This window comes from Accipiter gentilis, chromosome 9, assembly GCF_929443795.1.
Source record: "Accipiter gentilis chromosome 9, bAccGen1.1, whole genome shotgun sequence".
Taxonomy (NCBI): domain Eukaryota; kingdom Metazoa; phylum Chordata; class Aves; order Accipitriformes; family Accipitridae; genus Astur; species Astur gentilis.
This window is the reverse complement of record NC_064888.1, coordinates 6,742,274-6,770,256: the sequence shown is the minus strand read 5'-3', so window position 1 is coordinate 6,770,256 and position 27,983 is coordinate 6,742,274. Positions and strand designations below refer to the sequence as shown.

Below are 27,983 nucleotides of genomic sequence, written 5' to 3'. Positions count from 1 at the left end.
TAACACTTATGTCATGCAAACAGTTAAAAGAATATGTTAGCATAACATTTTATACTCACTGTTTCCATAAAAAACCCTTGCCTTGACAAAGTTTAGGAAAGAAACTCTTCAGTCATACATACTACCAGTACAAAGAACAGCTGAGAAAGTAACATGATGAACTCACACATCGTGCACTAGTAATTTTACCCATTTAAATAGTCTCACTGAAGTAAGTGTCATAACTCAAGAGACTGCTCAAGTCTGCACAATCAATTTAATCTCTAAGAAACGACTGCAAACATTTAAAAAATGGAATCAGTCCAAATATACGCAACATATAAAGTCAGAAAATTCCCTATCTCGCAAAAACCTAACATCACAATTCCATTTTTGTCAAAAAGACGTTGCCTCTTTGCAAAACGATGTTCCCCATGAAAGACTGTGGTATAAGGTGCTGCAAAGTTTTTCAAGAAACCATCTCTGTCCTCAGAATATGTGGATATAGTAAGTAAAAATTATGCCTCGGCATGTAGCTATGCAAAAAATCAACAATTACCCCAGTGAAAACTAAAAAAGTAGTGTCTTATATCATTAGTTCACATTGAATTATTCCTTGATAATGTCACTATTTACAAAATTCTACGTCCTAAGAAGTATAAGCACTAACTGTAATTAGTCACAGATATTTAAACTCTTGTTGACTTCAATGAAAATAGGACTGAAGCCTTTATGAGGTGTACAGCTTCAACGGTGCAAATTGAATCAGAACTTGTGTGCCTACTCTTCTAATTAAACAGAAAATCAGATTGCTGTTTTCCCACAAAACCATTTCTGCTCAAATTCCCTTCAAGTAAAACCAGGGACTTTCAATGAGAGGTTACTAAGTTTATACAGCATATTTCGTGTGCACACACACACACACACACACACACACCCCGCTAACATCTGTATCATCTCTGGGATGAACACAAAATCAGGGTGGCCTGCTTAACAAATTATCACACCAGCTCACCAGCTGATCCACAGTAACTGTGTTCTTAGCCCATGGCAAAAGGTAGCCCGGTTTGCAAAAACGGATTGCTAAAATTACTTCGAATTTGCTACAGAAATGCTTATGGACACCTCACACAAATCACCCATGTGCAAAACCTTGTTGTAACAGAGAAATTCACACATCTGACCCTAAAGAGAATTTTTTTAATACTTTAAGCTTTTTGTCTCTAAAAGTATGTGTTTGCAAAGATAATAGGTAGGAATCACTAGTGTTTTATTTTAATAATATATATAACCCTGTTTTTTTAAAACTGATTTTTAAATATAAATGACTCCATGAGAAAAATCAGAATGTCTCTTTTTTAGAGTAACTTAGCCACGCCTATGAGCATTTCTTAGCTGTGAATCTATTAGACGTAAATGTGTAGGAGTAAATACAACTACCTATCATGGACTGAAAAGGCATGCCAAAAAAAAGATAAAGTGTGTGAACAACACTGGAGAAGACAGGGGATTATTAATGATTGATACTGAAGTAATCTAGCTGCTAACAGCATGACAATGAAAGGGAAGGTAAATTCAGCTGTGTTTACAGGCCAAGCAAGACTCATGAGCAGAGAAGATATTGTATATCACGAAGGAAAGCATTTCTTTATGAAGTCCAACGGCAATCTCTTGTCCATTTGCTGCTTCAAGGTGTGCGTGTGTGTATATGTATACACACATCCCTGAACAAAAAAAAAGCTAAATGTGTTTACCTTGTCATTAGGATTGTACTGGATGACATATTCTATCTGGCCATTTGGACCATCATCGATGTCAGTAGCACCACTGTTTCCAGAAAATCCTGTAAAGATGGTTGTTCCAACTGGAGTTAACTGCAAGAACAGAGAGACAGATATCCATTAAAACCTTAAGGTATACAAGAAACAATTAAAGAACTGTTTGCAACCCCCTACCCTACCATAGCTTTCATCTATAATGCAAGGTTGACATTCTCTCATCCCCTTTGTTTGGCCCGGAACCTCATTTATGAGCAACTATTTAGACACAGTGTACTCAGACACTACTTTAACTGATGCCAAGCACCACATAAAGAGTGAAACCAATTTCCATTTTTATTCTACAGATTGTCTGCATCAGGACAGAACGCCAATTGTTTTAAAAGAGATAAACATGAAAAAAAAGTCTTAAAAGCAAAAGAATTCATGAAATAAATATAAATAGATTAAAAAAAATAAAAGCTATTTTTTTCAGACTCAGGAAGGAAAATAAAGATGAGCTGCAAAAGTAAATAGAACTTATTTAGCAGTGTCTTCATGACAATGTGAATAGCGCCAGATAAATATTATTACATGCAAGCACAGACACCCAGAGAGCTTTATGGCTTTAAACAAACACAAGAATGATGCTGTTTCTCCAATATTTTGTTGGCAGCTATTGAATACCCATAAAATTATATTTTGAAAATGAATCAATTTATAATTATCCTAGCATAGATAAGTAGCATGAAATCAAGACCCATTGAGATCAAGGACAGAAGTCCAACGGACTTCTTGGGAGTCATCATTTCTGAATTTTAGTATTCAGAAAACTCTGAGTAATCAACCCGAGAGAGAAAAAACAAATGAACAAACACTTCTGGATTCAACATAGACACTGCTCCTACCCACGCTTCCTCTTGCTGCTCTCATCACACCCAAATTTTTGGCCCTTGAATTAACAGAGACCTGCTGACCCTTCTTCTTTCCTCCAAATTTTAGATTAAGTTGTTGCACATCTTTAAACCTATAGGGTCTAAAAAGGTTTGAAATGCTGTAAAAGGAGAAGGTGGTAAAGGACAAAGTCATTCAAACATTTGCTGCAAACAGGGATGCTATTTCACTTCCACATTTTGTAGTTCACACCCGTCCTGGTTTTGGCTGGGATAGAGTTAATTTTCTTTCTAGTAGCTAGTATAGTGTTAGTTTTGGATTTAGTATAAGAATAATGTTGATAACACACTGATGTTTTCAGTTGTTGCTAAGTAGTGTTTAGACTAAGTCAAGGATTTTTCAGCTTCTGATGCCCAGCCAGCAAGAAGGCTGGAGGGGCACAAGAAGTTGGCCCAGGACACAGCCAGGGCAGCTGACCCAAACTGGCCAAAGGGGTATTCCATACCGTGGGACGTCATGCCCAGTATATAAACTGGGGGGAGTTGGCCTGGGCGGGGAGAGCTGCTCGGGAACTAACTGGGCATCCGTCGGCGAGTGACGAGCAATTGCATTGTGCATCACTTGGTTTGTATATTCCAATCCTTTTATTATTATTATATTATTACTATTATCAGTATTAGTTTCTTCCTTTCTGTTCTATAAAACTGTTCTTATCTCAACCCACGAGTTTTATCCCCCCCCCCCCCCCCCAAATTCTCTCCCCCATCCCACTGGGTGGGAGAAGTGAGCGGCTGCGTGGTGCTTAGTTGCTGGCTGGGATTAAACCATGACAACACCATAAAGCAAATAATTAACAGCCCATTTCCTCCTCTAGTCATAGTTCCTGGTCTCGTTTTATTTATAAAGCTGCTAATTACTTTAAGAGTTTAATAGCTGACAAAGTTCTCTGAGAAATATTTTCAGGGCTGACCATACCGGATCTTTGAAATAAAAAACACCAATTCAAAGCCCTTTTTATGATAAAACAGGTGGGGCTTAATTTACGATAGTTATTTACATTACCTACACTTATGCCACAATAATTACGTACGTTTCCGTTTTGCTACAAACTTGACTTGCTTACTATTGGTACAGATAGTAGAACTGTCACATGCGGGTGTAGGAAGTTGACTGCTCCCTCGTGCCTACTAATTGCAAGGTAATTGCCTCCCCGAGAGTCTCTGCCTTGTACCTCTGGTACAGCAGCAGCCTTTCAAGAATTCAGGGGAGCAATCATCTTGGAAACATGAGCCTTGTCTGACAGGATAAAACTAGAGGCAACTGGCATAAACCGAGGAGGATAACTTACTGCCTAATGACAAACTGCATGTGTAGGGGAGAAGGGGCTGTCTCATGTTTCTGTAAGGGGAAAGACGACCAAAGCAACCTGAAAACTGATTTGGAAAATTGACAGGAAGGTCTGTAGGTTTTTTCCCCCCAGTAGTGGTGGGCTGCCCTTGGCCAGCCACCAGACACTCACACAGGTGCCCTCTCACTCCCCTCAACAGCACAGAGGAGGAAAGTCAGATGAACACACTTGAGGGTCAAGATAGAGAAATCACTTACCCACTACGCTCACAGGCAGAACAGACTCGACTTGGGGAAAAATAATTTAATATACTGCCGATTAAAAATGCATTTGGATGGTGACAAACGAAGACAAAACTGCATCCTCCCCTATCCCACGCCTTCTCCCAAGGCTCGGCTTCCCTCCTTCACTCCCAAACTCCTCTCCTCCTCACAATTTTTTCCTCACTGCCGTATGGCATTTTCCCTTTTGTTAAATCCATTTCCCTGAGGCACCACCGGCCTGGCTGCGGGGCTGGGCTAAGCCCAGTGCTGGGGCCCTTGGAACCAGCCATGCCTGGCTCAGGGCAGCCCCAGCCTCTCCTCACAGAGACCCTTCAGCCCCCACCTGGGCACAGACACCCAGTACGACACTACATAAACCAGTTTAACCAATTAATCATTGGTTAAATGATACAGTCTCATTAGCGGAAAGAGGCGGGCACTGCACTGGCTTAACAGGGGTTGGCACATGATGGAAATCTCCCATGCTTCTGCTGTCAGAACAGAAAAAAAGCCTCCGTGCTCCCAGACGAAGCAGAGACAAAGCAGCTTCGAAGACATCACGTGTGTAGCAGGCTGGAAAGCGGGGCAGGGAACACACTGCTGTCAAACACCACGCTTATTAAGTACGCTGCTCCATTAGGCTGCCTACATGTTTTCTCAGCACTCCCTGCGAAGGAGCGCTCCCTGCTCAACACCTGCAGGCAGCTCTAACACCAGCACGCTCTCAGGAGAGGGAGAAGTTACCACTGGAAATCAAACAGATCTCTTAAAAAAACCCCTCCCGTCACATCAGAACAGCCCGAGAGCTGACAGACACCCGCGAAGGTGTTTCCAATGCTCCTGCTAGCCGGACGCTGTAATGCCACATCCTGCAAAGGGAGAGGGCAGAGCTCCAGCGCGACGTCCCAGATGATGAGACCACCCTAACCGGGTACCGCCAAGGGGATAAGGAAGGGCTGGACCTGCACAAGTCCTCCTAGCTGAAGGATGCCCAGAGCTGGGGTGCTTTTCAGAAGCACGTGAATGCTTGGTTCCCATTGAATTGAGCCAGCAGCTCTGCTCGGCAATAGTTATTTGCTCTGTTTCGTTGAGAGCAGCTGTATCGGGGCCCTGACAGGGTGCAGATAAATGACGACTAACATAAAAAGGTTCCAGCACTGTAAAGCACATCATTAAGTGATAACAAAGGAGGCAGTTGTAAAAATGAAATAGCAGTAAACACCAGAATTACAATTGCATGTGCTTACAGTAAAAGTCAAAAGCTCAAGTCTTGGATTTAGTGTATTACATCCGAAATAACTGACTGCAGGTAAGCAGACCTTCATGAAACTAATACGCAGGTTTCTATTTTATCTACGTTTTCTTTTATGCAATAACAAATGATATTAGAAATGGCACTGAAAAAAATCCCCTGCCACTCCCTTTTTCTGAGAGTTAGGAAAAAATGAACTCATTTCACTCAACTTTCCAGCCTGCCCAAGATCTCACATTAGAGATTACTGCAGCCTTTGGAAAAATTCAGATGGGCTCTTAACGAAATGTCTCAAACTCCACTTCTAATCATCTGAGAGGCGCAACTCAGCATTTAAAGCTACACAATATTTTTACACTGAGATTTCAACATTGCGATGATTTACTGTTAGCTAGGCAATATCACTTTTACTCACAATTTGTGAGGGCTTTCTGACAGAACGCTGTCACCATTCACTTTATTGCTGGAACAGTAAGGACGAACTCAGTTCACCTTACAAAATGTGACACTATATATAGAGAGAGTGTGTGTGTGTATATATATATATATATAAAAAACACTGTTCTTTATCAACATGAATAATCCCACTGTTCTTGTTTATATAAGGATTACTTATTATGTGAACAGCTCATGAGAAACTGCATTCCTAGGAAGAAAGATAGGTAATGTGGCAATGAAAGGCATGTTTTTCTAGCAAATATTATGGAGGTATCCAAAACGCATATGAAAAAGCTAAAAGAGCAGGCTGAAAGACTGGGTTTGATCTCAGACAGACATAAAACGGGCATGCCATTTGAATACATGCGTGTGCAAGCAGAACAAACTGGCTAATCAGATTTTTGATATTGGCGAAGAGCAGAACATTGAGATGGATTTGTGTTATATACTATATTATAGTCGGAATTTCTCAAACCAGTGATCAGATTCATTCTTTAGTAGATGCACACACTCTCTAAACAGTAAAGACTCACCTAGAGCTCAAACCACCCCATACCATTGCTATGTCAACCTGTAGCAGAGACATTCTGCACAGCACCCATTTTCCCACAGTTTCCAACTCAGTTCATTCTCTGAAAAATCATCCACTACCAAGTCTGGGAGATGGGGGAGCTGAAAATATGTCCACAGAGTGGTTCCCAGCTCCTTTGCTTTGCTACCTTTCAGAAGGACCCAAAAGTGGTTCCAAAAAGTGTTGCTTGAACTATCTCTACACCCCACTTGTCTCCTTTCCATTAGACACGCCTACTTCAGAGAATACCTTGGAGAGGAATTTTGTTTCTCCATATTAAACTTTGGTATCTCAAACAGAAAGGGACTGAAGTTATGTAGTAAACTGTTTGACCACGCTGAGCGTCTTTCATTATGCAAGCTAAAATGTTAGGAATTGTAAAAAAAAAAAATAAAAAAATAAAATTTATATGTGTGTTAGTGACAGTGTGAGGACAATAATCTCTGTGGGAATTCAATATGGTGAAAAAAGAGCACAGTGACAAGAAACAAGTAAGATTTCAAAAGAATACAATTAAACAAATAGAGAGGAAATGCACACAATAAATCTTATTCTTCCACAGTCAACAGCTGCAGTTGCCTTCAACGTGATTTATGGCTATTAGAAGTCTAGATGCAGACAGGAACGTTCAACACTTCCATAAAACATTTTGAAAATAAATTTTCCTATTATTGCCTATTTACAAAGTTAAAAATGAATAATTTTTCACAGTGGCCCGGAACAGCAAAGGAAGATTTACAGTTAATCATTCTGAGCTAATATTCTTTTGATGATGTCTACCTGCAGAGATTAATTATTTCAATACCACAAGGAAAAAGATATGAATAATTACACCAAAAGAAATGAAAATTCAGCACTAGTTATAATTCTCAGCAGCCCAAAGCCAAAGTTTTAACATGACTGAAGTTCAAGAAACACACTCGTTTTGAAAAGGATTCCAATCTCTGCCAACTTAAGGGGGGGGGGGGGGGAACAACCGAAAAACCAAACCAACACTAAAATTTTGGTTTACAAGCAGCTGTAAGGTCATGTATGTTTAAAGAAGTAATACTGACTTCAAACAGTATTCTAGTAACTCCACTATCATTTCCAAACAAAACCTGTTATTAAACGCTCCTGAGCTTACCAACACTTCTGTAAGACTCCAGTAAGGCTCATGTGAAAAACTAATACAAAAAAAAAGTCAGCCTTATAAAGCCCAGGTAGTGCAGAATTAGAGTTGTATTCAGCGGAGATAAAATTTGTCAAGTTAAGTTGTGTTTAACACAAAACACAGACAACCACAATTGTGCCTCAGCAGTACAAGATTTTAGTTTCTAGTCCCTATATTAGGTACATGTATTTAAAACCCTTGCGGCAATACTATAGATTTGCCTGTAAAGCACCGAGTTGCCTAATTCTCCTGAATCTAAACCTAACTATAGAGCTTTGTTTTAATATACTGCAATAATTCGTATCTTTCAGTCACAAATATGCATGGTCAAATTTAGCCCCAGGCTAATGTCATTTTGTCAGGATTTTTTCCTACATAAATGATGATGTGACATTTTCATAGAAATAAAAACACATAACACACAAAACAAAGGAAATAACCCTGCAGAGTATTTCTAATTATCACAAAAGTGTTAACATCAACCTTAACTCAATTTTACTTTTACGAGGAGATTTCATAATGCTGTGGATAGCAGTTGGATTTACTTTAGGCTGAGACACTCACATTCTTTGTCTTGAAAAAGCATTGAAAAGGGAAAAGGGAAAATTGCTCCTAAATGGTAGCAACCCTGTGAAGGGCTTCCAAACTTGTTCTCTAAGTTCTCAGTGATGCCGGAGCATACTATGGACTAAGACAGTGGTCCCAGCCTCACAAGCATGGATGCCCAAGCAGCAAGAGAAAAGAAGAAATTAAAAAAAAAAGATGACTAAAATAGAGAAAAAAAAAAACCAAACCCCACACTCTTTACAGGGCAGTGGCACTGGGCCAGTCATGACATGAAGGAAAAAAAGCCCAGTCCTGCCCTGGTGCTTGCACAGACTCTGTGGCGTGCTACACGTAGCAGCAGCAGTCCAAGAGTGATGATCAGCTTAGTTACTTCAGACGTCAGAACAGCACTACTTAGGAGTTGACTGAATTATGTCCCAAATCTGTTTCATAACCCAGACAATTAAAAAAAGTCAATAGTTTAATTACAACCTTATTTTCTTGACTACGGCTTATACACAAAATGCCAGCTAATTTTAAGGTGATGGCTATTTTGTGTCTGCATTAGCCCCCTGCTAGACTACTGAGGACCAGAGCGAATGGAGACTATTTATACATAGAATCATACAATGGTTTGGGTTGGAAGGGACCTTAAAGATACTCTGGTTCCAACCCCTCTGCCATGGGCAGGAACACATTCCACTATGTATATGTGCATACATATATATGTACACACACATTTAGGGTGGTTCCTTTGCTTGCCCCTCCCCCCCCCTCCCCCCCAAAAAAAAAAGCTGGGTATTTTCCTATTAACTAACTCTAATTAGCTAATTCACTTATAAATGCTCAGATAATAACACTTTGCTTAAAAAGCACATAGATATTTTAGGGAAACACACATTCTATTTTATACTTTAAACCAAGATGTTAAACTTTAAAACCAATTTTAACTGTAACTTAATATGAATACCAGCATTGCCACTCAAAGCTAAGCTACCAAGTCAAACAAACATTACTGGCTCCATCAACATTAACAAGTGTGAGAACTATTGTACTGCAGCTACATGAGAAGCGCATACTTCTAATACAATAATTAAGACCCTTCTGAAAAAAGTATTTCCTCAATAAACATGTAATGATAATTTTTATACTTAGATGCAAAAGACACGTTTTCAAACCATACATAGGCTGGAAGGGAACATTAATTTTCTCTGCACATTTTACTTTTGGATCACCTTACCGAGGTGCCTTCTATACATACAAGTGTGAATGACAGAAGAAAACCTTAAATCCCTAAGGAATATTCAACAATATGCAGAATAGATCCAAATTTCTACAGAGACTATCTATGTATAGAGATTTCTCAGGATTTTTAAGATCCAGATATTTGAAGCAGTAGAGTGAGAAATTATGGTATTTCTCATCTCAATGCCTGAGATTAAACATGACATGATGAAAAAAGGCTATACAACACCTTAAGTAAGGAAAGAAAGACAGGACCATGGCTTTTTCATGAGAGAGACCACAAAGCTACCACAGATTAAAAGTACACGTATTTTGAAGGATTTGGGAAGTTTGCCTTAAGGCGTAGAATTTGCTTTCTTCATGCTCATGCACTTGAGGAAGAACTTAGAGGTAAGAGAAGGAAGACCACCAAAGGGAGTATTACCACTCAGAAATACCAAGGCATCAGCAAACAGGTGTTAATGATAAAATTCTCTACTCCTGAAACTGAAGGATGGCTTTGAAAAATCAAGTAAATGCTTCCATGGTATTTCTGAACTTACACGCATGCAACTTCTGATGCTGTGACAGATGCCTGTGAGAACATGGAAAAGTTTGATACAGATTAGTCAGTATTTCTTATAATAAGAATTTTAATATATACATGTTCACAAGCAACTGCAAAAGGAAAAAACTGGTCAAGAACTATTACTACACTGCCTTTGATCTAACATATTTTACAGCTACAAGTGACTGAAACTTGGGTGAACTCACTAGGAGAACACAACTTTGTGTTTTCCAATCCTTAGGCTCTTCCTCGAGCATCTGCAAAGGCCACTGACAGAAAATACACTGGATTAGAGGAACATTTAGTCTAACTCAGTACAGGCATCCTCCTTTTCTAACCAATCAAGTATAAAAATTGAGCTACCTTTTGGTATAAACCAAAACAGAAACTACCCTACCAAATCCATCTCATTCTAAGCCTTCTGCAAAAACATGGGCTTAATTTTAAGTCATGTCTTTTTATGTGCAAATGGAAAAGACACACGTGAAACTAGGATTTATGTTGGTATTACAATTACCCTCAGCTTCTTTTACAAATTAATTTTAGTATGTTGTAGACAGCTCAAATATAAAGACTATTTCACATAAACCCCATTCTATTTCTCCAAAATATAATTTTGCCCCTTGACATTTCTGAAACTAAAAAACTACCAAATAAAGTAAGATCTAGCTACAGTTATTTGTCTCATATTACAGGTGCCAATAGTAATATAATAGTTTTGACTACTCTGGAAAATCTTAGCCCTAGACTTTTCTCCCTAAAAAACCATTTTGGGGTAATGACAAGGCTGAGAGACATTTGCCCAGGATTTCCTTACAGTAGGCATGATGCTTTGGGGAGATACTGCCCCTACAAAGCAGACACACTGTCAAGCTGGTTAGCACAGGAACTATAAATCCAACACTTACTGTGTATGTGCAGATGGATTAAACAGTACATGTGGAGAGTCCACCTAATGTTTTGTACCAGCACCAGTGACTGTAGTATGGTTATAAAGCTACAGTGCATGTGTTCTTCATTAGGACAGCCAGAGAGAGGCATCGCAGCTGATGGGAGAAACTGCCAAGTACAACCCTGTAAAGCACCTAAACAAGTCAGTCCTCAAATTGACACAGATGAAATTTCCTGGCTAGAAAAAATAGGAGATATTTGTGATGCTCACACATATGGTAGCTGTAAGTAATAAAATCTACTTGTCCTTTGATTTGCTTTATGTTAGTTATGCAAGAGAAATTTCTGCACTTTTTATTTCACAATCAAAAGCAGACCAGAAGCAATCAAAAAATAACCACAAAACCCTCATTCCAGAGCATTCCTAGAGTTAAATTCACCAGAGGCAGTGCCAATTACTAGCAGAATAAACTATCATTAAAAAATGTATTCACTCACTAAAACCTTTGAAAAAGTCTGAGGTGTTTTGTGAGCAATTTTTTTTGGTTAATTAATGAGAGCATTAACCCACCGGGTACTGCTGAAGGGCACAGTGGTGCCATGTCAGAAGCTATAAGCATAACAGTGATAAAATGAAACAAAGAAGCTAATTAAATCAGGACTGCAACTGGTGGAAAGTGTAACGTTGCATTTTGTCCAATAACGATGCAAATACATGATTGCACATGCTTGGAACACTGCTAAATTTCTGAATATGAACAGTTTAAATGGTGCATTTTTCACTGTGTGTTTTGGACTTCTTTCTAATTATGGAAAATCCTTGCTTCCTTAGTATTACAGCACCGACACACTACCTGCCTTCAGTTTTACTGCAAAAATTATGCAGGCCTTGGAAGCGATCTGGGACCTGCATCACATGGCAAGTCAGACTTATATTTATATTGCCTTTACTCAAGACCAAAAGCACTTCTGCAACAGGTCTGCAAAATAATTAATTTCTAATAATAGAAATTAAAATTACCATTGTAAAAGCCAACTTGAAAACAATTTAAATCATAAGGAGGGACTTTACTGGTAACTCATACAGATGGTATTTTGTGACCTCCAAATTCCGGTGGTAAGAAACATTGGCAGATGGATTGCCGAAAATTTGTCCGAAGGGAAACAATCTCAATTTAAAACATGTCACCAGTCAGGAGACCAGAAAGTTTGAAAAACCTGTATATCCTTATCTCAACTTCAGGGCTCTACTCAAAAATAATGTGTGGATTTTGATGGTTTTCCTCCATACTTTTGGCTTAATTAGGCCTAAACTCATCAACTAACTCTTCCGCTCCTTTCTTGGGGCCTGTAAGATGTCCTGCACATCACTACACCTTGGTCACTTAGAGCAATGTCGTGATTGTAACAATACACAGACACATTGAAAAGCTGAATCTCCCAAACACGCAAAACTGTTAAAGTGTTTTTTTGAAACAGCAAATCAATTCTACTAAAATCAAACAACATGAAAGCAGTCATGTTCTTTCACAGAAAAACCCCACCCAAACCCAAATCCCAATAGGGACGCAATGCACACTGCATATTTAAACAGCCTTATTTTCTTAAATGCAACTGTAATTCTTTCAGTCTTTACCTGCAGAGGACTGACCCATCTTTCCATTCTCCTCTTAGTTTCAGTCTGGACATTTCCACTTCTGCATGTAAGTTCCCACTTCCACTTTCTATTACTAAAGCCCCATGATACTAATTTATGGAAAGCACAGATCCTTTGCACTTGTTATTAGCAGATTATTCAATCCCTAATAGAATAAAAAAACCCTCAACTGTAAAGTGAAATGAAGTTGTACCAGCTCAAGAAAGAAATAAATTTTTTCCTTCAAATAACATGAAGTCTATCCACAGCTCTCTATTCCATAAAAAAATAAAGCAAAATAATTCCATTCACAGACATCATTTCATAAAGAGAAACCACAATAAACCAAAACTGCACTTTGCCAGGCTTCAATATCGTTAATAAAACCTTTTGAACTATTGGCTTTACATTTGTTTTTCATAAATAAATTTGTTTTACTTCCAGGTTTGTTGATAAAACTGCATAATACAGTAAAACATCATGTAAATTTAACAGAAATCAATGCTTCGCTCATTGAGCCTCAGACTCTAGTGTCTTCTGTAATATTACAAGCATCCTGATGAAAAGCTCACATGCTAAAAACTGAAATATATTGTCTGTGCTGTGTTTTTCTAAAGTGACACAAATGTAAGGGATTTTAAAACAACTTATTTTACCAGGTTTTCAAATGAGGAGTGAAAGAACTGAAAGCCGACATTTAGCAATGACACCACACAAGAGAGAGAAAAAAAGGGAAAACCGTTCTGACCTCATTTACTGCCACATAGTATCGCTGCTGCTGGAACCGAGGAGAGTTATCGTTCCTGTCTCTCACCACAATCCGCACTTCGTGGTTGATAATGGTACCAACCTTTTTGTTAACACACTGGACTTGCACCACAATGGACTGAATGGACATTGGCGGCTGTAAGTGAAAGCACATTTTTATAATACGTAGCCAAAATATGAATTAACAGTTAAATTTTCCACTGATGTTAATATTGCTCACGTTCAGTTATAGCCCATCAGCCTGCCTGTGCTATGTTTAATGCTCTATACCTGGATTAAACAGCTTCTCCGAGTGTCCTGACTACAGCTCGTGCTGGCAATATTTTAAGTAGCCTGTATTTTGCAGGCCCAGCTTTGCCAGCTGTTTGTGCTAACACAGAAATAAAAATCCCCAGCACGATTAGCCCTTCACACTTCCCTTGAGAACAAAAAAAGAAAGCACATCTTTTGAACATCTTCCGATTACTAAAGATACCTAGAAAATGTCACACATTTTAACCTTTGGTTTATTAATATTGGAATTGAAAGGTCAGGTCAGAAATAAATTCAATATGCTACCACTTACATTTACCAAGTAATTTAGAAACAACTTGGTCACCTTTAAGTGTAGACAATCCAGAGTCCTGTTGTTTTTACTCCAGTGAACATCATAATATTCAAAGAAAAATAACCTCCAAACTTGATAAATGGGTGAAGAAATTTAAGCTGGAAAGGCTATTACTACCTACAGGAGTGAATAAAACAATTCTAAGAACAACAAAGGAAAAGGTATCTTTGGTTGAAATGGAAATTCAGAGAGACTGCTGTGGAAATACAGCATTCCAGCACAACTTCTATTCACAATATTCCCACTGCAGCAAGTGCCAATTTACGTATTTGAAGCAACAGTCTGGCACGTAAAATATTGACAGCAAGTCCATTTTGGTTTTCTGTCTAACACTCAGCAGAGAGTGAGAAAGCATGGGAAGGGACAAATTGAAGAAATACTATATTTATTAACCCCAAATTCTTCAAGAAAATAAACAACTCAAAAATGTAATTTAAGATGCCTATGCTATACTGTTCTGTACAGCGAATGTTAACAGGTTTTTGTACTGCGATTCTGAGACCTACAATTTAATCATAATTATATATCTAAATAATTATGCTTTCACTCATTCTAAATGCTACAATTTCTTTGATAAATTCATTTTTTCCAGTTTTGCTACAATGGATTTTGGAACCATATGGCATTCTTTACCTTTCAGACTTTGGCACCAATCGGTTTTTAAAGAGTCATCAGACTTGGGAAAAGAAGAGGCCTTTATGGTGGTGTTGAGATCTTAAGTGAAATATGTATTCTTCCCTACACACTCATCCTCAACTTTCTCTGAGGTGAAGTACAGCATGACCTTAAGTCAATTCTCTTTGCTGTAAAAATCTGCAGCCAGCTATGACGTGGTTCTACTTTTATCAGAACTTGTAACACAGGTAGGAACATACCAAATATCAGCTGTAACTTAAATTAAGCCTCTAACATTATAATCTCAATTTATTTTTCAAGCTGGCATTCTTTGCAAAAGATCCAAGAATTTTTAGGCTACCTTTAATACACTTCAAACATTACTGAGTTTATCCAGATTTATTACCAATGCCCAACAAAAACATAATTAGTTGTAACGATAGATATGTAAATACATGATGTTCTGGATTTGGTCTTTTTCACAAGAACGTGGAAAAAACCATTTTGTTGTCTTTGGTCAAATATGACAGTACAGGACCAACATTACTTTCACATTCGTACAATTTCTGCAGGGTCACTGCTTAGATTTAAAATCAGGTCTTTAAACAAACACTCATCAATCTAGACACTTATAGACAATAACTGTAAGTACATAATGGAAAAACGTAACAAATTTTTATGATACTGGGGGCCAATTATCCCAACACCTTTCAGCAGTTCTGCTTCATCGCTATTCATCCTTCCTAAGTACTTGAAGTTTTGGAAGAAAAGTCTGGAATTTTCTTTTTATCTGATTTTGTTTGGAAAACATACTGTTGTTCTTAGTAAAATCAATCAGTGGAATCTAATAAGATTTTCTTTCAAGAAAAGTAATAAGAAAGAACAGGATCAGGCTAACTGAATCAGCAGGGAGTTGACAAGTGGGCACATCAGAGAGAAAAATGGGAAGAGTATCCAAATATATTGAATGCAATTCTATATGCACCATTTGTGAATCGGAGACTAGAATCTTTGCTCTGCAATAAAAAAAATGAATTTTAAGGTCCAACTTAATAAAACCCCAAGTTTTATTGGTACTGCTAAGTTTCACATGGTTTTAACTTGAAAGATGAGAAAAATAGTTTACCTTTTTTGTTTAAAAAAAAAACAAACTAGGAACCACACACACTCTTGAGTGATTTTGCATTTTAGGGGTTAGTATAGCTCATTCTGAAGGCTGGAAACAGGCTTTAGATAAGAGCCATATTAATCAAGTTCATGACATAAGTTTCACATTTTTACTCAATCAGTGGGGTTTTTGTGGGTTGCTTTCATTTTCTTTGGCTTGTGACTTACAGCAATTCACTGAGACCACAGGAGATAGCTAGTGGCGCTCACAGCCAAAATCTCAATTACCTTAAATCTCAGATTTTCTTTTCATATCCAGTAAACCTTAATAAACACAAATGAGTAATTTTACCCAGCACTACAGTACTAGGGATAAGAAGTGTAACCATTCATAGTAAAAAATGATGAAATAATCCCTTAAATACCAATGTTAAAACACCAATGTTGTCTATATATAACTAAGAAAATGTACACCCTCCACTTGTTTCCCTGTGACTTGAGTCTACTTCTTGCAAAGAACATCACTGCAAAGTGTCCGTACATATTCATAATAATGTGAAGTATTTGTGAGTTTAGCTAGACTAGTAATAGTATCAGAAATCAAATACTTTGGCAAGGTTGTTTTGGTAAAGCAGCTCAGATGAACGAACCTGTAGAGAGAAAAGTGTCGCTGAAAAGGGCACTGAAAAAAGAACTAGCACTGATCTAACAGGAATTAATTTCATTTCCTAATGCCATATGGATATGCAGACTTGCGTGGGCTGATGAAGAATTGACCTTACATTTCTCACCTCCCATTAAGGGCTCTCGCTTTTTGCTCTGACTTAAAAATAAAACTGAGAAGCCAAACATGTTCCAGCACCTTCCTGTCTCCTCAAAGGCAGTCGGCCGTTTGGCACTTGAGAAAACGCCGACTCTTTGTCGATGCACCAGGAAGTCTTGTGCCACCATGTCCACTGTGCCATGTTTTGTGCTGCATACCTTTGCTTCACATATGGAAACAGTTTGTGAATTAAAACTAAACTAAAAACAGCTGAATTCAATTAGCTCTTTTAAGCTAAAAATGGAAATGAAGAAAAATTCACATGTTTCTGGTACTTATGAATGTATCTCAAAACACACGGAGAAGACAAATCAATCAAGCTAATACAAAACAAATTTTCATGCACTCCAAGGAGAACTCCTGATCTTTAAAGCACTCTTTCCATGTTGATTACACTACTTTTGAGTCAATTTTCCTTTCAGGTTCTGATGAACTGCAGCAATGCTATAACACTGTAAGAAAATGTCTCTATTTTTAAAGTGTTTCTCTTCAATGAAATTAGCGTAGATGAGAACACTCCTATTTGTTTTGTGCTTTTAATCTTTCTTTTTATAAAAATCAAACTTAGCCTGACAATATTTCTTTAATGCTATCAGGAACGAGCATACCACACAAATTTTATACTGTCTTAAAAACAGAATCTAAACTAGCATATCCTCAATTGCATATGTCAAGCTTTATAAGTGATTTGTAAAATTCACAATTCCTTTGCTCTCTCTCACATCCCTTAAGTTGATGAGGGAAAGGCTGTGGATGTTGCCTACCTGCACTTCAGTAAGACCTTTGACGCTGTCTCTCATGCCATACTCCTTGAGAAGCTGGCGGCTTATGGTTTAGACAAGTGTACTCTTCGCCAGGTAAAAAAAATGGCTAGTTGGACGAGCCCAGAGGGCTGGGGGTGAATGGAGTTAAATCCAGTTGGCGGCAGGTCACAAGCGGTGTCCCCCAGGGCTCAGTATTGGGCCCAGTTCTGTTTAATATCTTTATCAATGATCTGGACGAGGGGATCGAGTGCAACCTCAGTAAGTTTGCAGATGACACCAAGTTGGGAGGGAACATTGATCTGCTTGAGGGCAGGAAGGCTCTACAGAGGGATCTGGACAGGCTGGATGGGACGAGGCCAATTGTGTAAGGTTCAACAAGGCCAAGTGCCGGGTCCTGCACTTCGGTCACAACAACCCCATGCAGCGCTACAGCCTTGGGGAAGAGTGGCTGGAAAGCCGCCTGGCAGAGAAAGACCTGGGGGTGCTGGTTGACAGCGGCTGAATATGAGCCAGCAGTGTGCCCAGGTGGCCAAGAAGGCCAACGGCATCCTGGCCTGCGTCAGAAATAGTGTGGCCAGCAGGAGCAGGGAGGTGGTTGTTCCCCTGTACTCGGCACTGGTGAGGCCGCACTTCGAGTCCTGTGTTCAGTTTTGGGCCCGTCGCTACAGGAAAGACATGGAGGTGCTGGAGCGTGTCCAGAGAAGGGCAACCAAGTTGGTGAGGGGCCTGGAGCACAAGTCTTACGAGGAGCGGCTGAGGGAACTGGGGTTGTTCAGTCTGGAGAAGAGGAGGCTGAGGGGAGACCTGATCGCTCTCTGCAACTACCTGAAGGGGGTTGTAGTGAGGTGGGTGCTGGTCTCTTCTGTCAGGTGGCTGGTGATAGGGCAAGAGGAAATAGCCTCAAGTTGCAGCGGGGAAGGGTTAGATTGGATATTAAGAAAAATTTCTTTACTGAAAGTGTTGTCAGGCATTGGAACAAGCTGCCCAGGGAAGTGGTTGAGTCACCATCCCTGGAGGTATTCAAAAAGCACGTAGACAAGGCACTTCAGAACATGGTTTAGTGGGCATGGTTGACAGCTGGACTCGATGATCTTGAAGGTCTTTTCCAACCCAAATGATTCTATGATTCTAAGTCAATGTACACAGCTAGAGTAGGCTTTTAATAAGTGTCACGGGACACAAGGTGAGCAGCACTTCTTCCAGACAAAAGAAGCAAACAAGAATAAAAATGTTTTTAATTCAGTAAACAAGTCAAGTTTGGTTCAATATATATTTCTGCCAACCCACACATCTATTTGTTTGGTCTTTATTATTGCATTTATCCACATATAATAATTGTGTGCATAATCAAGTTTCTGCATGCTTCCAATAAGTCCTAATAAAGAATCAAATTAGCCCTGTTCACATCCATCTGGGAACAAAAGATGGATGCAGCTATTATATTCTAGTGGGTCTTGTGTTTACAGTCTTTCTATGAGCATACACAAATTTAGAAATTGATGTCTATGGGGAGAAAAGAAAACAAACAGCAAACCCCAAACTTACATCTCTGTCCAGAATTCGGCCAGTGCTATTTAGGTATAACATCTGACTGATAGGATCAAGGATCACCCAGTAATCTACGTTGTCCTTTAAGGAAAGTTCAATGGTGGGGTCTGGCCCTCCTGCTGTCCCTTTGATCAGCATATTATCAACCAGGATAGTGCCTGCAAAAACAATAAACACACGAGGGAGAAATTTATACGGGCATCTACATTTTTATGTATTTTTGTAACAACTGCAACACTAAAAACACTGTCTTCTAACTAGGGTTTCTGGTATTTTATGTTTTGAGTGAGGTTTAAAAAGTCTGAAGCTTATTATCTGTAATGAAAAACTGCCTCTGACACTGCAGCTATTTCAGACAATACCAGAAGAAGCACTTGCAATGCACAATAATTTAAGTTGACAATGAGACCCATCATATACAGCTATCTATTTAAAATTATGAGGGTTTTTTCCTCCGTTGAGCAATCATCACCCAATCTCACCTCAAACAAATGAAAGCACTGAAATAACAACCAGAACCAGAATAAATTTTGTACAGCAAGAGTGACACATCGGGGCGGGGGGTGGGGGGGGGGGGGGGGGGGGGGAACAGACAAAACAAAACCAAACAGTTGCATAAAGCTTTCCAGGAAAAAAAAAAGTTTTATACCTTGAGTTGCTCTGCAACAAAAAACTAAGCTGCAGCATAAAGACAGGAAAACTAGGTCTACCAAGAAAAAGGTAGTATTTAATTAGGACCAGCTATCTATTCAACATATATACCATGCCTTTTTTCTTTTCTTGTCCCATTCTGTCAGTTAAAAGTCATGCCTAACAGCTCTATTAGTCAGTTCACAGTACCCACGATGTACATAATTTCCTCTGTAAAACACTCAACTTGCTTTCCAAATGTCAAGCCTTACTAACTACCCCAAACGTTGCACTCCAGTGCCTCAGCATTGCATGCACAACATTTATAAACACTTCTTTAAGATTTCGTTTTTCTGAAAAATTAATACTACCCAGTTTTCTTCACACTGAAATATTAAATGAAATTATCTTTATTGTAGTTCATCAATAGTTATGAGGAAAATCTGTGAACGTCACCAGCTGCAGAACACCTACATTAGCTAAAAATATTTATCACGACTGCCTTTATTAAGGGCCCAAATAGTTTATTTCAAAATGCAGAGTAAAGTTTCCTTACATCTTCACTTTATAACAACAGCAACTCTGTATAAATATATTCATCTGGGTGGAGCGACTCTGAGTTGGGCCTATGCTTTTTCCAGATAAAACAGTAAAACTAATTACTGCTCTTAACTTCAGCAAACTGGTTTACAGTCCTATTGAGGAAAACACCACAGTAGCATTTTTTCAATTGTTTATTTTGAAACTACTTTTTATAACACAGTAGAGATGACGGGAGGAAATACCGCCAAACATCCATAACTTTGCACCAAAGACTGGTTTCAAGTTAGATGAGCAATACCCTTTTAACCACGCGAACCGCAGTTACTACCCATGCGTTTTATGGCTATCGGCACCATTTCTTGTGCAATGCCATCTGTACAATTACACTCTGACCCAGCAGCTTGAACTGGCATACAGCTTTTGAAAGATCACCACTAGTTTTAATAAAAAGAGGATTTCACCAGGAAAAGCAAGCTGATTACCAACCCTGTGAAAGTTCAAAGTGTTTATGTCTAGTCACCAACTTCTCTAAAATCTATAAACTCCACCAGCTTCTGTATATTGCCCTCATTATTGTGCCTCAATGATGATGCAAAGGAAAGTCAGCAATGCAAATTTGAGGTCATCCGAACAAAAGGTGACCCAAGAAAAGGCTCCCTGAAAAAACCACCAAGATAACAAACACCACAATCACCCTAACAGCTTCAGTTGTTTTGATTTTTTTCCAGTCTTCTTGTTCAGACCTGAAGGCAAAGTCAAAGTTCTGGCTACCCTTTCACCAGCACTAATCCCAACAGAAGGCTCTATGCCTCCATTCAACTGGCTCTCAAGAAAAATAAAAATCTGCAATTTCTGCCTGTAAACAACACAGCATTAAGCATTTCAACAAGGGCCACCTGCACATAGCAAATCTATAAGGTAGTGTTCATAGAAAATATTATGCGTACAAATTCTTGGTGGGAAAAGGAGGAGCTTAAGGGATGGAAGAACTGGGGCAAGTGAAGTAACCAAATGACACAGAAAAGGGATTAGGAGAGAGTTGTGACAGCAGTGGAAAAATATACTGCAAGGGATAATTAGGAAATAGGGGAAGGGAAAAGCATCAACAGCTTCTGTCTTCTCTCCCATGTTGAAGACTAATAAATCCACGAGGAGCAAAGGGGCATCACAGCACAAGTTACAAGGGCACAGAGCTACCACAGCTGCCTGCCAAGACAACGCTTTCAGATGCATAAGCAATCACGACTATAAAAGAGGGTTTATTACTCTCCTCTGAAAATTGTTTAAAACAATAAAAAAATCAAGATTGTCCTATAATGAAAATTGGCTCCTGGTTTCTACAAAACCCAAGATTATTAGTATAATCTAACATCAGTAGGTCTTGATTGAAATGACAGTAGCAAAGGGAAATTACTTTCGGACTTCACAGTCGCACTGCCTGTAGAGAAATCCAGCATATGCAACGCTAAAGGAATTAGCCCGATAATCGTGGCAGAGCTCTGACTGCTAATAGAACAGTCTGCAGGGCCATGCCCCTGTGAGGGTAGCGATTACCCTCCCATGAACTGCATACAAGAGATCAGAGAAAAAAAATACGTATCTCAAAAGGACGTATAAATTCCTCGTGGCACAGCATACATTTGGAAATGGCAAGATACAAGGGCCTTGATACCAGAGCCCTTTTGCATGTTAAGGATTGCAAAAAAAAAAGTATATGTGTAGATGTCGCAGTCTCAAATAAGAGGAGAGTGCTGCAAAACAAGGCAACAGTGGTTTTAACAGTGACCTTAGTGACATACACCAGATATTTTACCACCTGGAATTTGCAGGTAGCTTTGGTTCGGTATAGGCTACGTACACCATGGTTTGTTGCTCTTTGTCCAAGGAGGCTTCATCCTCCCTTGCCTAGTTTCTAGAAGACTGACCTGCCAAACTCAGCCTTCTACAAGGGCTAAAGAGCTCAAAAAACTTTAATTTTTAATGAACATGAGAATGATTGCAATTACATACTTCAAAAAAAAAATATTTAATCAACTTAAAATCTTGATGTGATAACAAATTTTGAACAGTCTCTAGTAAAACACTGCTACTACTTAACTGACCTCACTGCTTTGAATTCTGCATCTCATTTGACTTTCCTCTGTTGCACTCTCTAACAACTATCTGCTTGATTTAACAAAGCACTTCTATTTGGTTTGTTTTGATACAGTCATTCTTTTGTTCTTAAAAATGGACTGGTTTTTCTTCAGATATTCATGAGGCCCTTGTACTTTCTCTTCAAGAGACAGCAGTTTGCAAATAAGCCTTTTAATAGCCATCCTTAAAGTATTATTCTTGTATTTTACAAAGAACCTGACATTGTGGGTCTCCCCCTCCCCCCCATTTAGATATCTATCATTTTGTTCCTTACATCCTGCCTCTGTCCTTGGCCTAAAATGCCAGGGAGGTAACCTACTAACAATAAATCTGAATACATGCAGTTCGATGTGACTGCATCAACAGTTTGTTCATTAACTCTCCACACACGCAAGCACAAAAGCAAACTCATCCCTTGATATTTGCAACACGCTAATACAGTAAGTTTAGACAATCTGCTTTTGTAATTTTTACACAAACAAGCTTAACCATTGCTCCAGCTGTTATAAAAGTTACATTCCTTCTTCTGTAATTATATCGGAAGTTCAATTTTACAGTAGGGGAGGGATGAGGAGTTGGTCAAAGTCTGCTGAGGGCACCTGAACAGGATGCTGCCACTCACTGCAAGGAGAGAGGTGGTCCACGTAGATGCATGCTTCTCATACCAAACTCCTGGGAAGTTACCCAAATGCCCAAACGTTCAATAGTGTTTCAGCACCGTTCCCCGCACTTCTCGTCATGTGTGCACGAGCCATTGAAAAGGACACCAGGGACTATAATTAGTGATATTCTTCCCGGCTAATTAAAAAAAGACTGATGTGAAAGTTAGATTGCACACCAACACAAGTAGATTTTAAGAACAGCTTTTCATCTTGCGTGGAGACGACAATTTGGCTGCTTGTCGACCTTCACTGAAGCCTGATTGATGACCGAGATGTCTTGTGGGAAGACAACACAGATTTTCCAAGGGATTAGTACAGAATAAGCCTCAAAGAAACAAAGTCAAGCAAGCTGTTGGCTAAGAAACGACAAAAAAGGCAGAAACCAACAGACTGTACAAGAGAGGAAAGATCTATCATTTTCAGGTGTAATGCATTTTTCTGAAAGTAAAGACATTAACTCAGAAATGTTATCTGAGCTTGTTGGGAATTATTCAACAAGTAGCTACAAAACAAGACAATAAAAATAAAAATTATCGAGTGCTGTTAATATTATAACAGCAGTTCTACACTGGACTATTCCTTTGAGAGGAATCCAGAAGCTGAAAATCTTCATTAGACTGAAATAATAGGGCAAGGTTTGTTTTTACAGATCAGTCTCCACAGAAGGTGATCTTTCTATGGGAAGGGCATTACGAGGGACTCGGGTGCAAAAGCCATGAAATACAGAATTTGCAGTTTATGCTCTACTACAGACAGCAGACGCAGCGTTCAGTGAGGACTTACTTATTAAATGATTTAGACACATCTTGGGATTATTTCTGTTGAATGTTTTGGCAGAGCCGTTTTTTAAAAAGTGAATTACGACTGGTCTGGGAACCACCTGTATGCTGGCACATGAATCAGAAAATAGGATTCCAGTAGAATGATACCTGCAGTACTTTACTTGTAAGAATTAAAAGGCATTTGCAGTTTCTCTTTCTGCAGTCGCTGAGCTCAAGGCATGTGGAGCACGTCCCACCTCCCCAGTGACACTAGTACTACAGAAGTGCACCAGACAAAAGCTCAACTTCGAGCCCAATAGTGGGTCCAAGGACTTCACACGTCATGGATGGTCAGTCCGAGTGACATCGAAGAGACATACCTAACTGCAGCTGATTAAGCAGACATGCCAATTACAAATTGGACAGATCGTACCCTCACAAGGCTCTTGTATACAACAACAGCGTGTAGCCTTCCGTGTGCTCAGTACTTACTAGATGGGCTGTGTTCAGCTTCCACTTGTTCAGTGCAGGAAATTGTGAGATCCCAGAAGCACCTGAGCACTCACAAGCTACAGGGCTGAAGCCTGAAATGAAGCATGTCTGAAGCCAAGGCAGAAGTGTAATATCAAAGTTTTCATCATCCAAATGTACTTATCCTTCCTTTGAAAACAGTCTAAAACTTGTTATTCTTATTTTCAAAGTTGATGAAAGGATAAAACCACCTGCAACAGCATGATTAACCTCCGATATTGCTGAATTACATTAGCAGCTACTTCAGCTGTATGATGTACAAAAGGCTAAATATAATTAAAAAAATCACATCCTGCTGTTTACACAGAACATACTTTTCAATTTGGCATATTAATCAAGTCTCTATAACCAGTCCAAATACCATGTCAGGGAATTTACATTAAGCATACATGGCTTTTCCTACCCTGGAACATCAACTAGGAATTTTTCAGCCAGTGGAATTTAGCCTAAGGGAATTATGCATGGCACCCACCTGCAAGAAGTGACTTTAGGAAAGAATCAGGTATCCGATGTGCTGTACCCACAGAGGCACAGTACATTACACGAGCGATGCGACATATTACTTATTCACTTACGGGAAAGGAGGTAAATTTCCAAAAGACAAGCGAAAAGAAAAACTGGTCCTTAAAAGGCATATATATACATACACACACACACACACACACAAACTCTTTGCGCTGCAGTAAGGGTAAATACCAATAGTTGTCAACAGAGGGAAGGAAACTCATCACTTCTGCACTCTAAAGCAGTCGTGGTTTTTCACACCTAGTGTATTAAAAAGTGAAAACCAACCAAGCAAGGACAGCGAGAGTAGGGAGCCTAAAGTAATGAGAAACTCCTGCTCTGTAAAGAGCCGTTGAAGTCAGCACCTCTGGACAGCAGCAGGCCGACAAGCTCAGAATGGTGGTGGTGACAGTGAGCAGCAGCTGGGCCGACATCCAGGTAGGCATCTTCACTGGAGGTGGGAAACCCAATATCAAACAGACCAAGTGGTCGCAAACCTTCTGCCAAAGGCTGAACAGCCTTCCCGTTGGTGCCTCTGCACTTGCATCTTCTGTTGGTCAAGTTGAAGAAACCAAAGCAGGCAGAGGGATGTCAGAGATTCAAGGAAGGTCTCCATGTGCCAGTCCCACCTGTGTCTGCTCAAGACCTTTAAGGATTGTGGCAGAACCCGAGTTCCACCTGCACACACCCGATAGCTTCTCCTCTACTCTGTGACTCCAGAGCAATGTTTACACAGTGTGGAATACACCAGGTTGCTTTTAGACAGAGCGAACGTACATTAAAAAAACACCTGTATCTCTGTGCTGCTTTCCTCTGCCTGCCACTGATTATAAAGCAATTTTAAAATAGGGATTATTTTCTTATAGAAAGGCATTAGATGGATCAGTTGAAAGGGTAGTTGCTTTTTTTTTATATATTCTACAGAATTTTCATAGTTAAACCTGGATCACAAACTTATTTTTCTACATTTGAAGGTGTATGTCTGTAGAATAGGATGGATTAAATAGCAATAAATTAGAAGTCAATGGAAAATGAAAACCTTGTTGCAGAAGTAAATTCTCAACGTTATCATGAACTTACTTAGACCCACGCTTCAGGGTCATACACAAAAACAGGATAATTCTACAAAGCCACCTCCTGGATTACATATTTTCTATTCCCCATCCTCCCATCATCACTAGGGATCTCTGAGAAGTTTCCAAGGTTGTTTCAAGGTTGTTTTTCTGCCATCCTGCCCCATCTTTTCCCATCCTGCTCCACGTGCAGCCACAGCCTCCAAGCAATTACAGAGCATAGCTAAAACCAGCCCGCTATTTTAGCCAAATTAGCAGTTTGACAGGTTCAGGTTTAAGGCTTTTATTCCTAGTCCTCCCACATGGACCCTACAACTTCCCACCTTGACCCACTGTAAGAATTGTGTACTGTGGGGAAAAGATCTGTCCTTAAGGCATTGTACAGTACCAGTTTGGGTCCATTTTAAGTGAAGGTGACCCATTTTCTTGTTTTAGTGCTTCCCAGACAGCATGAAGACAGAGACCTAGCACTAACAACTCCTACCCTGTGCTGAAATGACACGGCAAGATGACGGAAGACATTTTAGAGACAGTTCCCCATTGGCGAAAGGCAGCAGCACTGCAATCCCTGTCAGTTCAGACCACATGTATGCCTGTCCTGCAGGACATTAAGAATCATGGTCCTTCCTCCCTGCTTTCCCTCCACATTCACAAGCAATAGGACCAGAGTCCCATAAAGCCATAGAAGAAGAACCTCAGTACTTCCCATACACGACTCATACATGACTTGGAAAAATCTGACCCACAGCAATTACACTCTACATCAAAACATAACAAATAAGCATGAAAAGAAACCAGAAGAGGAAAGCATGATGATCAAATGCTAAAGACTAAATTCACGACATATTTAGTACTTGCCTTCCTAGGTATATAAACCTAGATTAATTTTTTTATTAATCCCACCCCCCTTTTTAAGAGGATAAGCAAGAGGTGAACAGATAAAGGGTGACTGTGGAAAGGCAGAGATGGATGGGCAGGAGAAAGCAGAGGGCAACGAGGGAGCAGTGAAGCAGAGAGTTTGGGTCACGGAGCAGCACTGAAAGGAGCAGAAATTTTAAGAAGTTAGAGGACAGAGCAGGGATAGAGGAAAAAAGGATTCCAGCTGTAGAGACTATACTGTCTTAACACAAATACTACTAAGGACTGGGGAGGCCAGGGGTCTGGCTGGGGACAAAGTTTAGAAGTTGCAAGTTTACTCTAAGTCCCAGGGCATGGGTTATTCTGCGCAAAGTCCCATCCTGTAAAATTATGACAGCAAAGGAGCATCTCAGACAAAACCAAGTGCCCCATCCTTCCTCGCATACTTAAGAGAAAAAAATGAAAACAAGGAATTCTAAAGGCTTAAACCAAGAAAACATGAAAACAGGTTTCAGAAAGCCTTTTTCAAAACCAACTTTTTTTTCTTTTTTTTTTTTTTAATGCTCAGGGTTGCAGCAGCAGGATAATTGCTTGGTTCACAGAAAGGTCCTCTTGTTCCTCCTTTAATATTTCACTGGGGTAAGGTCACCACTAGGCCCCATACTGACACCATTGACATTGCTTTTGTATTCCCTTTCTGCGAGTGTTTGACAGAAAGCCTCTTAATGCTGTGAAACATGAATCAGGTAGGTAAAGCATGCCAGTGACCAAGGACTGACTCAAGTTTGTTGATTTTTAACATACCATTATGTTATTTCTCCACGCCTCAACAGAACCCAGTACTTCTACCAAAAGATTAACTATACTTGTTGGACCTCAACAGACTACATTTCTCCACCATACTATGACAGACTACACAGAGCAAAATCCAGAGTCCTACTCCCAATTATTATAGCAGCAATCCAAGGTAAATTGGAAAGAGGCGTAGCTCCCTCCCCAGAGTACCCGAGCCATGGCTACACTGGCTGCTTCCTACCCTCTTCCTCCAGTGGCCACATTTATGAGGCGTTTAACCAAAAAGGGAGGTAGCAGAAGGACCCTTTGCACGAGGCCTTTCCAACATTTCATTTCTCTTTCTGTACCCAGCTCATGAGATGCACTTTGCTGTGCCTGCCCACCCACATCACTGACAGCGGCACACCTCCATCACCCTCCTTCCCTGCCAAGCTTTCTGCTTCTCACGTTTTGCCCTCCCTTTAACTCATCACTGGGCTCAGGAGCCAACATCATTGAACAGAGCTGCTGAACATCAAAGGGGGCTTTTCTCTACACTGAGCAGTATTTTTGCAACATGGGACAGGAATGTCTTTATGGGATCAGACTGTGGTCTGCAAAGTCTTTTACTAGCTGTCCGACAATACTCTGCACTGCAAGTGGCAAAGCAAAACAAGTCTGCACAAGACAGGTGAGAACTGAATGTCTTTCCCCTTCAGGGGATCATTTTTTCTATTTCAGTCTTCAAAACCTTCTCCT

The 27,983-nt window shown here is 39.7% G+C and overlaps 1 protein-coding gene across 11 annotated transcripts in view; it reads right to left on the bottom strand.

The window, feature by feature from the left end:
* PCDH15 (protocadherin related 15) overlaps positions 1–27,983 on the bottom strand; it is an 858,619-nt gene that overhangs the window by 267,318 nt on the left and 563,318 nt on the right. For all 11 annotated transcript variants that reach the window (XM_049810552.1, XM_049810540.1, XM_049810547.1 and 8 more), the window contains 3 exons: positions 18,750–18,910; positions 13,269–13,424; positions 1,734–1,853 (listed from right to left, as the gene is read on the bottom strand). In XM_049810552.1, coding sequence (XP_049666509.1) covers positions 1,734–1,853; positions 13,269–13,424; positions 18,750–18,910 — 437 coding nt within the window. The remainder of the gene's footprint in view (positions 1–1,733; positions 1,854–13,268; positions 13,425–18,749; positions 18,911–27,983) is intronic.